Source organism: Syngnathus scovelli, chromosome 19 (assembly GCF_024217435.2).
Source record: "Syngnathus scovelli strain Florida chromosome 19, RoL_Ssco_1.2, whole genome shotgun sequence".
Classification (NCBI taxonomy): Eukaryota; Metazoa; Chordata; class Actinopteri; order Syngnathiformes; family Syngnathidae; genus Syngnathus; species Syngnathus scovelli.
The window spans coordinates 3,783,028-3,794,483 of NC_090865.1; the positions used below are offsets into that span (position 1 = coordinate 3,783,028).

The 11,456-nt window shown below is 42.7% G+C and overlaps 2 protein-coding genes across 3 annotated transcripts in view; one reads left to right on the forward strand and one right to left on the reverse strand.

The window, feature by feature from the left end:
- LOC125987342 (solute carrier family 66 member 2) overlaps positions 1-11,456 on the reverse strand; it is a 37,606-nt gene that overhangs the window by 8,000 nt on the left and 18,150 nt on the right. For both annotated transcript variants that reach the window (XM_068649067.1, XM_068649066.1), the window contains exons 4-5: positions 9,621-9,789; positions 4,170-4,288 (exon numbers count right to left, since the gene is read on the reverse strand). In XM_068649067.1, the coding sequence (XP_068505168.1) occupies positions 4,170-4,282 (113 nt within the window). In that variant the 5' untranslated portion in view covers positions 4,283-4,288; positions 9,621-9,789. The remainder of the gene's footprint in view (positions 1-4,169; positions 4,289-9,620; positions 9,790-11,456) is intronic.
- Positions 4,579-11,108, forward strand: LOC125987345 (hippocalcin-like protein 4). Its single transcript, XM_049751659.2, has 4 exons — positions 4,579-4,750; positions 8,211-8,384; positions 8,517-8,732; positions 8,920-11,108. Exons 2-4 carry the CDS (start codon positions 8,223-8,225, stop codon positions 9,115-9,117), a joined length of 576 nt encoding a protein of 191 aa, XP_049607616.1. The 5' UTR covers positions 4,579-4,750; positions 8,211-8,222; the 3' UTR covers positions 9,118-11,108.

The window sequence follows — 11,456 nt, forward strand, 5'->3', positions numbered from 1 at the left end:
CAGCATCATCTGTCACTAAAACACATGTAATCTCTTATAAAACCTAAAAACGTTATAGTAGTGGTGAATAATTTAATAGACGAATGCATAGCTAGAAATAAAAGGGTTAAAAAATCGCTCTCTTGTGCAAACCTGATTGGAACAATGGACTCATGACTGGACAGTGTACACAAGGTAAAGTTACATCGAACCGGAAATACTTCAAACATACCTCCACGATAAACGTCTGGTCAACTCTACAAGAAATACGTTTGAGGTTCACGTAGAAATTATTTTAACACCTATATAGGCTTATCTATTAAATAGAGTTAACACTTGGGTGACGAATGCGGAAGTTTGTTGGACACGTAGCGGTTTTATTATGCAATGTCTGACTAGTTAACTTTTATTTTGAAGTGGTGACTGCAAACGGCGGAAACAGCTCTATTTTAACCATGCAAGCCGAAGTTGAATCAAAGTTGCAGAGAGCTCGCAGCTAGCGATGGATGGCTAGATGGATGCGCAATCTCCTTCATTCAAATGAAATAAAAAGGTCACTCGGTGTAGTTGTACTACACGAAGAGTGGTGGGCGAAAAGGATGTCAGAAACCGGGTGCAAAGTTGCCAAAGAACTGACACAAGCGGTAAGTGGTCGTCATGGATCGTCATTTTTTTTTTTTTTTTTTTTTTTGTCGTTAGATTGGACGCAAATTGGATGTTCATTGCTTTTTGCAGATGGAAGAAACAATGCAGCGACTAGAGGGGAGATTCCAGGCCATCGCAGAACATTTGGAAGTACAAAATATCCTTGCTAAATTCCACGAGTAAACTTTTTTTTTTTTTGTCGTTGCAGTCCTCGATTTACGACGGATTTATATTTTTACGCCGCTGCGCAAATTAATTCATTGCGTAAAATCTAAAAGAATATATTTTGTATAAATGCCAGAACCCTTGTATACCAAGGACACCCATATATACAGATACTAACATACACAATGTGTCCATTGGGTGGCGCAACTAGACTTTTTAAATGAAGCACACATCCCATTGATTGTTATAGGAACATATCAACAGTGTTTGAGGAAGTCGGAAATCTTTGATTTCTTGACTATGTCACTAGATGAGATGGGAACACAAATCAGCTGTCTGGAGGAGAACGTGACAGAGCTCATGACACAAGCTGGCATGGATGATCAACCAGTTACCAAAGAGGCCGATGTGCTTCCTCAATAAATTCCATCACATCCCCCACAAAGAAGAAAACTACGGATGCAGCCAATTAAGTATTACATGCTAAGCAATAATGTTCACTACCTCTTTACAGCACTTTAAAAACTTTTTGTAAAACAGTGTTATTTTGGTTTGATGGTGATACTGCTAACTTTGACACCCCAAAAATGCCTTAATATGGTTTTATGAACAGTGATAAATAACACAACACTGTCACAAAACGTATTGCAATATTTAATAGTAATATAAATATATACTGTTTACCTGTGCATCACACTAAATTAGTATTTATAATGTATATCTAGAGAAATACTACAAAATAAGTCTATGCAAGTTGACACACTTTCACTACCTTGAACCAAGCTGCCAAAATGTTCAAATAAATATGCTTTAAACGTCAGAGACTCTCATTCTTTTTGCCAGAACCGGTGTATTGGCACCCTCTAGCGGCGTTACCGCCGCATTGCGCAGCATTTTGCTTGTCGCTGTCCATGGTGCTGATCTGTAGCGTTTGTTTGTAATGCCAACAAACCTCGCTGTATTTGTCATGAATATCAAAATTATTTTCATCACTCCTACTTCCAGCCCACTCAAAACATTTTTTTTATATCTTATTAATAGTTTTGAAACATAATAAATATAAATGCAAAGAAATAAAAGAGTTAATTCTTGTTGATGTGTGACCTTTTGATAAGCAACCATTCTAATAGTTATGGCAGGTGCAGTTTTAGCACCTAAACTGTAGATGTCAGTATTTACCAAAACAACACAAACTGCATTTATGTGTTCACTGCATGGATGTTTGTGTGTGTCTCTTTTTGATATGATCTGAAAGTACCCATCATCACAGCTAGCTGGACACTACGGGATGGCTCTATTGCTATGGCAACCACAACTGTGGACTTTAGAGAATATATTGGGGGGGTATTTTTATTTTACCCATCCGTCCAGTTTTTTTTTTTTGGGAGGGGGGGGGGGGGGTTCCTGAGTGCTCCTGACCACCTGAGGCTCTTTGATACCTGGTGTGCTTTAATCTGCTGTAGCGCTTCCCACTTTGAAGTGAAAATCCCTGTTACCTTTCATTCTCTCTCGCTCTCACAACAGACACACACACACACGTACGGACGTGCACCCCAACCTGCCATCTGTTATCTTTGTCACCGTAAATTTGCCAGACTCTCATTCATACATTCTATTTTATTCCATTGTGCCTCCGGCAACCTGCGTCTAAATTTAACCCGGCAGTTATTTCCAGGCCGTAATAGCATACATCACCTTCTGTCGCCTCTCATATATTTCCTTCGACGCAAATAGAAACTTTGTGCCGGCATACAGATCGTTTCAGGTCTTAGATGAAGAATACGAATCGCTGATTTATTTCCTTTGTATACTCATCTGGTGTAGCGTTACCAAATATGGTTCCTCTTCTAATACATTTGTACATTCAGTGTTTACAATTGCCGTCATCGACTCGCGATTCCCACTTGAGTGACACTCACGAATCTGCATCGACGTCTATGAGTGCTACTTCCGTCCCGTTTGCGCGCCTCCCTCTTCTCTCGTGAAGTGTTTGGAGGAAACATGGGTGCAACCCAGGGCTTAGCGCCCGGCAACCGACCCGTTATTTGGTCACCATGGAAACAGGGTCAGGTTGATCGTGCTCTCCCGAGACAAGTATGTAGTGTAAGTGTTTGGAATATGTCAGAGCGGCCCATTATGTGTGTGCAGGTCGGATTCTGGAAATAGAAGAGATAAATGAGAATCTTAAACATTCAGTGTGACTAATTAAGGATCTGTCATACTGCTTTCTCCTCTCCCTCAATCTACACGGAGTCGGAGGAGCGGAATCATTGTCTGATTGGAGGTGATCGTCATGGTTGTGCCCCCCCCCACTCCCTATCATGATTAAATGGCTCATTGCCCAAGGTGCTCCATCCATTGCTCTGCTTACAGACAGGCTCATTAACATCTGCCAACTTCATCTACGGCCAGTAGAGAGTTTCTGAGCTAAGAAAAAAAAAGCCTGGTTGGACTTTTTGGGCCTACGATATGAGGACTTGAGCCGCCAATAGAAATAATTATCTATTTCTTTGTGAAGGTGGCAGCCTTGTTGGAATTATCATCACAGTGTCGGAAAAAAAGAGCTTTGTGCGGAGCAAAAAAAAAAAAAAAGGTCAATTAGACAGTTTATGGGCTTGATGACACTTAATTACACACACACATGCACACACAATGTCAGACACACAGCAGGGCATGGACGGTGGTTTGAATTTCATTACCGGGCAACAGGTTCATCCTCGTCCACTCAATGTTGTCACATTAACAGCCAATTATCACTCGTAGTTATAAATGCATCACACAATTTTGTTGTCAAATATTTGACTTGCTATTGTCGTCGCCATGGTGATGAAAATCTTATGGGAGTCTGGGAAAGTATTTCTAAGTGTTTAGTTTGCTGTCCTCCGGGAAAAGTTTTAGTGAGGTGAGGGGTGGGTGTGTGTGGGGCACACTCAAACGGGAGATTGGCGAGTGTGGGCATGAGAGCGAGAAGGGTAAGTGCATAATAGCGGATTGGATGGCCCGTTTCCCATGGCAACCCGGTGTTGCTGATGGATACACACACATACGAACACACACACATACCTACATCATGAATATTCATAGAATTAAAAAAAAAATCCATGCTATATTCATGCCATTTTCAATTACGCATGGTTTAATTAGAGTTCCATAATGGTATTTCAATTATGGATATTTTAATTAGAAGTTAGGAAGGGATGGTCAAGTCAATGAATGATCGTCTTGGCCTGAATCTGAAAGTTTACACTGTCACACGTTTGAATTCCCGTCATTTTATTTTTTGCACTGCAACGCTATGTGAGTGCAAAGTGGTGCCACGAGCGTCACGCCGGTGGTTTTATCTGATTATCTGCACCTCAGTCAGAGTGAGTAATGCTCACCTTGAAGCGAAGGACGACGAGCAAAGATTGCGCTCTCCGTGGGCCGCAGTGGTCATCCAAAGGTGATGGACGCCGTCACACCCGTGGATGCGCCTCGGCTGACCTCGAGCCATTGAACCCTATGAGGTCAGATGATTTATTCGTGATATGTTACATAAATATATGTATATTCCATGCAAGTTTTTTTTCAATATTTACACGCCTTTTTTAAAAAAGAGGATAAATCAGAAATCTTTAAAGTCGGATGAACCCCCCCTCCCGCTCTCCCATCTGGACCTGGGCTGTGATTGACAGGCAGTCACAGCCATCCAGACAAAAGAGCACCACCTCCCGAGAGCATCCCGGCCAATGACGGCGTTCGTGGTGAAGGGGGGGAGGGAGGGGGGGGCTTGATGCGACTGTGTTGGCAAGGGAGACGGCCGCGGTTCATTCATCATCCTCTTCCTCACTCAGAGAGGTGAGTTCACAGGCAAAAGCTCCGTTTTACAGCAGGAAGTGTTTGGGACCACCGAGAACAGGAGGACGCACTTCTGTCACACCTACGAGGAGCATATTTTTCTTCCCCGCCAAATCATTAGCAGGTGAGTAGGTGGGATTTTAACTCTAATCATTTCTATTACTACTACTAAGTGGGGGTTCAAGTCAATAGATGCTGTTTCGTAATTCAAGGTGATGCTGTGTGGGGAAAGTGATCCCTTTGCTTTGACTGCTAGGCAACATCCAGCACTGCAAAAATAATTCATAATAAAGCTCACGACAGGGACCAGATGGAAGCAGGTGATAGCTCAAGGACACAAAATAATTCAATACGGGATATCGGGGCGCAGTGGTGGCTGGGTTGCGCACTGGTTCTGCTTCTGCATTGATCGGAACACGCAGATGACAGCGTGCCCTTCATGCCCCCGAGACTAAACAAAGATACCTGTGATATGCAAGACAGGTTTTGAAATGAAGGAGAAAATTCCACAAGCTGATTGCGCTTTTAATGCTCGTGAGTGCGCAAGCGAGAGTATTACCGGCGGCCTTCGGGCAGCTGTGCATCATCGACGCGTGTCTTAACTAGGTCTGCATGTATGCTGCTCATTGATTGGCCGGTCAGTTTATTCTAATTGCATCACGGCCACAGAGTGAGCATTACGCTCAGGCGTCTCCCATTGAATCAATATACGTTAGGGTAAACTCTTTATTTTGCTAAGTGGCTCAACAAACACAATGGATGACCTCGGTGCACAATAATTAGTCTTAAAAAAATTGAAGTGGCGAAAGTGGTGAACCAATGTGGAACATCACAGATGTGATTATTATTTTTTTCTATCCAGGCAAGTTATGCACCTTCTGTATTTTTTTATGCTTTGTCTGTATAATAAAGTTGCAGTAAGTTTGATGGAACATCCATGCTAATTTCCGTTGATGGTCTTTTGTATTACATGTTAGCGCTAAGCTAGTAGATCAAATTATAGTTGACTGAATATTTTGATGTCAGCTTTACAGATGCCACAGGAAGTGTGTGCCATTATTTTTCAAAGTTGTCTAGTTGAGGTATGTCGTTTATTTATTCAAGTGGCAAAGTGCATGCTGGGAAATAGGATGCACATTGCATAGATTTGGATGCAGGTGCGTCGCCCACACGCAGCTATCTGCCGGCCATTTCCTAGAGCGATGTCACTTGACTAACACATGGCAATGGCCGCTTCCTCCATTATGGAAAATCCTATTGATTCATATTCTATAGATGTGACGCAATTATCCTATAATTTCCTGTGCATGTTTTTTGTTTTGGTTTATTATTACCAGTCAATAATGGTTGAAGCAAATGGGTCACAATTGACATCACGGTTGGCGGGCAACCGACATTACAGATCTCGTGTTGTTTTCGTGCCAGCGCATTGATTGGACTCGAGCGTATTCCCCGTTGTTGTTTTCCCGTCAAGTGCCGGTGACACCGGTGTGATTGTCGGGTTGTATCAATAAACACGGGGCTAATCAGTGCAGAAGCAATACGTGGCGCCGCGTTCGTTTAGTTACACGAGTCGGCGTCCGAGTGGAGAATCTGCGGCTTTGATTAGAACCTGCAGGCGGACACTTCAGTGGCCTACCGTTGGCGTTATTTCTCAGATAGCTATCAAACCGAGCCATTATGTGTGGGATCAAGTGATTGCAACTGTTGATTGAAAAATAAAAAAAAAAGAATCCAGACAGACTGGAAGTCACTTGGGAGCAGGCCCGGTTGGGAAAGGGCCCTTCTCGATTGGCTAATCCATCATTTCTTGCTCTATTGCTTTTTGGCGGCAACAATGAGTTGTCAAGGCAACACACGGCTGAACGGCCCCGAAGATCAGCCATTCACTTAGAGAGGGCTTTATCACACACACACACACACACACACACACACACACACACACACACACACACACACACACACACACACACACACACACACACACTGACACAATTGCAGCTGATCAGGGCAAGATCTGGTATTTGACTTGTATACCATTGATTGTTCCTTTGTCAGTCCATTGTTCTTTTTCCACTTGTGCAATGGTTACTGACACACACGCAATTCGTTGCGTCAAAGCGCTACTTTTATATTCAGCAGACTCGGCTTTCCATGCAATTAATGGCGCATTAAACGATTCCACTTAACAACCAGCAATTGTCTCATCAGCCTAACAAGAGTTTGACGGAACGTTCATCCAAAGTTAACTCTGGCGTGAGATGACACATTGTCGGCGGCTCTGATTTGTGTTTACTATCAGTCTGACAGCTGCGACGAGAAAGCGAACACGCCTTGGTTTACCCAGTAAGACGCACGTCTGCCTGCTGCTAGAAATTACCGGCGGATGGCTCCTGTCTGCCTTCTCGCCCGCCGTCTATCTTTGTCATCTGTTCACAAGCTGTCTCTCCCACGCAATCGTCTTCTCCCTCGATAGCGGGAATCCACATTGAGCCATCGCTTGTCATGCGTCATTCCGATCAATGCCGAGCCGGGCCTTCTGACCTTAACATAAAATGTTAATGTCTCTAATTGATTTTTTTTTTCCAACGCAATATAAATTTATAATTGATACATTAATTATGAATACAAATTTTACTAATACGACCAAACTGTGCACTACTGGCAAAGATGCGAAACCATCCAGGGAATAATTTGCATGAACTTCCCGGTTCCACCTGCCATGCTGTCACGAGCCGTTGTTTATTTTGATTCCCTTTTTGACGGCTTTCGCCTCGCCCGGCTAATGGAGCGTCTTGGCGTCACGCAGAGGGAACTCTTATTACGAGCTGCATTTGCTCCCTAACCGAGGGAAGAATCTCATCTGTCTCAGTAGGTGGCCTTAAAGTATCAGGATTCCTTGTTTGTTAGCTTGTGAAGAAGCTTTTCCTTCCTTTTTACGGCTTGACTAGAACAGCGCTCATATTTTCGAAGCGTCTTTAAGTCGGAGCGGATTGTTTTTCCATTCTTGCGGCTCTCCTAGCGCAGGATCCCCTCTCGCTCTCTCTCCTCCCCGCATGAGTCATTGGTCATATTTTTGCCACAAAGCTCCTGGATGAGCAGTTTTGAGGGGATGGATTTGCGGCCGCTCGCTGTGTCCCAATGTGGAAACGTAAAAAAATACTGCCAGATGCGGGCTATGACTCATGCATGGCATCATGAAGGGACCGCAGTGGTCCACGGGAGGTTAATGGGCTATTTTATGTCCCTGAGAACTATCAGGCGTGAGGATTAGAGTTTTTAAATGCGGACGTTATGGTCTAATGGCTGTTCATTGATGAAACGACACAGTTGAATCAAGACCATCTATTATATTTTTCACACCCCTGTCGTGGCAACATGGTGTGATAACAAATTTGTTTTGGTTCTTTTTTGGCAGTAAGGGATAGTAGCTTAAACAATACTGATTCAAAAAATATATCCCACAGTGCGTCCTTCAATTGGATTGTGTTAAAAGAAAAAGTCTACACACCCCCTGCTCAAGTGACAGGTTTTTGTGATGTGCTGTAATAAAATGTCTGTCTCGTTGTCCTTGTTCGCTAAAGAGGTGAAGCGTCATGGGGAAACACAACAGCAAGCTAGCCCCTGAGGTCCTGGACGACCTGACCAAGAACACGGAATTCAACGAGGCTGAGCTTAAGCAGTGGTATAAAGGCTTCCTCAAGGATTGCCCCTCTGGCATCCTCAACCTGGAGGAGTTCCAACAGCTCTATGTCAAGGTCAGCACGGTCGTCAACTCAGGTTTTGGTCAAGCAGGTTACGGAGAGTTAATTAGCAACATGTTGCCAGAAGGTGAACTTGTACTTTGTTTCTATAAATATGATGGACTGAGCCAGAACATGTTTTTGTAGTTTTTTCCATACGGCGATGCCTCCAAGTTCGCCCAGCACGCTTTCCGGACGTTCGATAAGAACGGCGACGGGACTATCGACTTCAGGGAGTTCATCTGCGCCCTGTCCATCACCTCCAGGGGCAGCTTTGAGCAGAAGCTGAACTGGGCCTTCAACATGTACGACCTGGATGGCGATGGCAAGATCACCCGTGTGGAGATGCTCGAGATTATTGAGGTGGGTGAAGACATCAGAGGGTCATGGAATATATATGGCACTAAATATTTATTTATTTATTTATTTATTTATTTATTTATTTATTTATTTATTTATTTAATCATTTAATTTTAATTTTAATTTTAATTTTAATTTTAATTTTAATTTTAATTTTAATTTTAATTTTAATTTTTTTCACCATCTGTAGGCCATTTATAAGATGGTGGGCACGGTGATCATGATGCGCATGAACGAAGACGGCCTGACCCCGCAGCAGCGCGTCGACAAGATCTTCTCCAAGATGGACAAGGACCAAAACGACGAAATCTCCCTGGAGGAGTTCAAAGAGGCGGCCAAGTCGGACCCCTCCATCGTCTTACTGCTGCAGTGCGACATGCAGAAGTAGACGCCGATTGCGTGGAGTCGGGAAAAGAGGAAAGGGGAGGAGATGGAGGGAGGGAGGGAGGGAATCTAGAGAAATTGCGGCGGTGGTATTCAATTCATCACTATGAATCAAGGGATATTTAGAAAACAATCAAAAAAAAGATTCCCGAGCGATTCGATGTCGGAAATATGACGGATTTATACATTAATGCGTCGCTGGTGTGTTTGGGCGTCATCGGTCAAATCCTCTCCCACGTGTAAGAACATTTTTAAATGGATTACTGTACAACATGACATCTGGGCTTAAAGCAAAACTTAATTAAAAGTCCATTACACTGATGTCATGGTTATAAACAGCATCAAGGGTGATTACGCGCGACTTGTTCGAAAGCATCTGACGAGAAAAGTCAGGATTATTTCCATACAAGAAATGTAAATTTTGTATTATGTTGCTATTCAAAATCACAAATTTTGGACTGCACAAGAAGTGACAACAATTGCATGACTAACGAGGGTGACTATTACCTGGAAAGGTCAAATGTTCCTCGGAGATTTAATGTGCAGCCGGCGTTTCGCTCCCGCCGCCGTCCTGTCCCCGCTCGCTTTGTCTCCGTCTTTCTCCCCCGAAATGTCACAGGGGAAGCTCTTTGATTTATGGCACAGGTAGAGGAACTGTGTTGAACTCCGCTCTGATCTAGAAAGAAAGAAAAAAAAAAAGTGAGAAATCAATGTGGGGGGAAAATAGCAAAAGGTTGAAAAGGGAAGCCTGTGATGTGGTTGCCAATGTGAAATCTAAACCTGAGCTAAAATGCTACGCTAACTGACGACATTAAAATCACCAGCTTGAATTAGCTGTCGGACATTTTGCAATTTGAAATGTCCGACTTTCTAACAATCCCTTGAATGTGCTAGGAATTAGATTGCTGCGCATCCTCCTCCATCTCCTCAAAGCTCCTGTGTTTGATATTGTAATTATTATAAAATGTATATGTACATTATATATGTACACACAATGGTATTTATGATCATAAACCAATGTAATATGTAAATGTATTTGTAGCTTAGAACTACTTTCATAACGATGACGCAGCTACAGTTTGTGTGTGGGTGTGTGTGCGCATGTGTGTGTGTTGAGACCTTTTCAGGCGTTCACATATTTTTGTATTAGAATCATTTGAGTTACAAGGACGTCTCGGTCTAGTTTTACAAACGTGTGTATTGCAAGTATTGCTCTTGCGTTTGTGTTCTTGTGTGTGTGTGCATGTGTGTGTTTGAGGTCACGCGTGTGTGTGATTTCATTCGCTTTGGAACACACACAGAAAAATTCACTTCAAAAAAAAGTTTGGTCTGAACATATGACATTGTGGACAGTGAGGGGATGTAGATGTTATGTGTCACAGCGCCACCTAGTGGATGGAAGCAGAATGGCAGGCCAAAATATTACACTGTCCCTTTGTTTTAGTTGTACCAGAAAACTAACACTCATACGTGGCAATTATTTTGTGCACAGTAAACAAAAAAAAAATGTGGCCCATGTGTGCATTGGATGGCGTCAAATTTTGGTTATCATGCTAAGACGTGAGCTATTGCAATAAATCCGCGTAGAAGAGGTGCACTAATTTGTTTTTGTCCTTTTTATTTCCACTGATTCGATAAATAATCCGACAAAATGGGCCCTCTACAATCATTTTCTGATACAAGGACCACTTTAGACCGAAGAGGGGAAAAAAAAAATCAATTTCCTCCCCAAAACAAATTGCAATTTCTCATCACTTGTGTGGAGCCTCTGGTTGAAAATTTAATATTGAAGTGCCAAAGATGGATTTGTTTTGCTTGGAGCTGAAAATGACACGAACCATCACTCACATCACCACAAATGCTTTGTATTTCTCTTTTGCAAATGTCGACTTGTCTTGTCAGATGCTTCCTGGTTTTGTTTTGATTAGAAACCAAAAAAAAAGTGCCGTAATTATTTTTGTTACATGGATTAAAACACGTGGATGTCGAAAAGCTCTTCTCGCCTCCTCCTCTTGTGTTTAGCGCAAGTGCAGAGCCGCATACTGTCATGAGTCACCATCCCGCGATGATGTCACCTTGCTGCAGTGACGTCACCTCCCAGCCGTTACCACGGCAACCGTGCTGAGCCCAACACACGAGCTTCACCATGGGAGCAAGTGTGCACATCATAAAAATAATATACTATATTAAGTGAATATTGCAATAAATAATGATGAGAAATAGCAATTATAAAAATATTTATAATTGATTATTTTCAATTCAGTTGGAAATGATATTGTAAGGTCAAATTGTTTCTGACTTTGGTGGTTGCGCAATGCCACTCTGTGAAACTATTCAGCCTGT

Excerpts from the sequence above, each read along its gene's own strand:
- LOC125987345 (XM_049751659.2), top strand. The coding sequence starts at position 8,223 with ATGGGGAAACACAACAGCAAGCTAGCCCCTGAGGTCCTGGACGACCTG. Across the intron at positions 8,385-8,516 it reads TCCAACAGCTCTATGTCAAG|TTTTTTCCATACGGCGATGC; the intron begins GTCAGCACGGTC and ends ATGTTTTTGTAG. Across the intron at positions 8,733-8,919 it reads AGATGCTCGAGATTATTGAG|GCCATTTATAAGATGGTGGG; the intron begins GTGGGTGAAGAC and ends CACCATCTGTAG.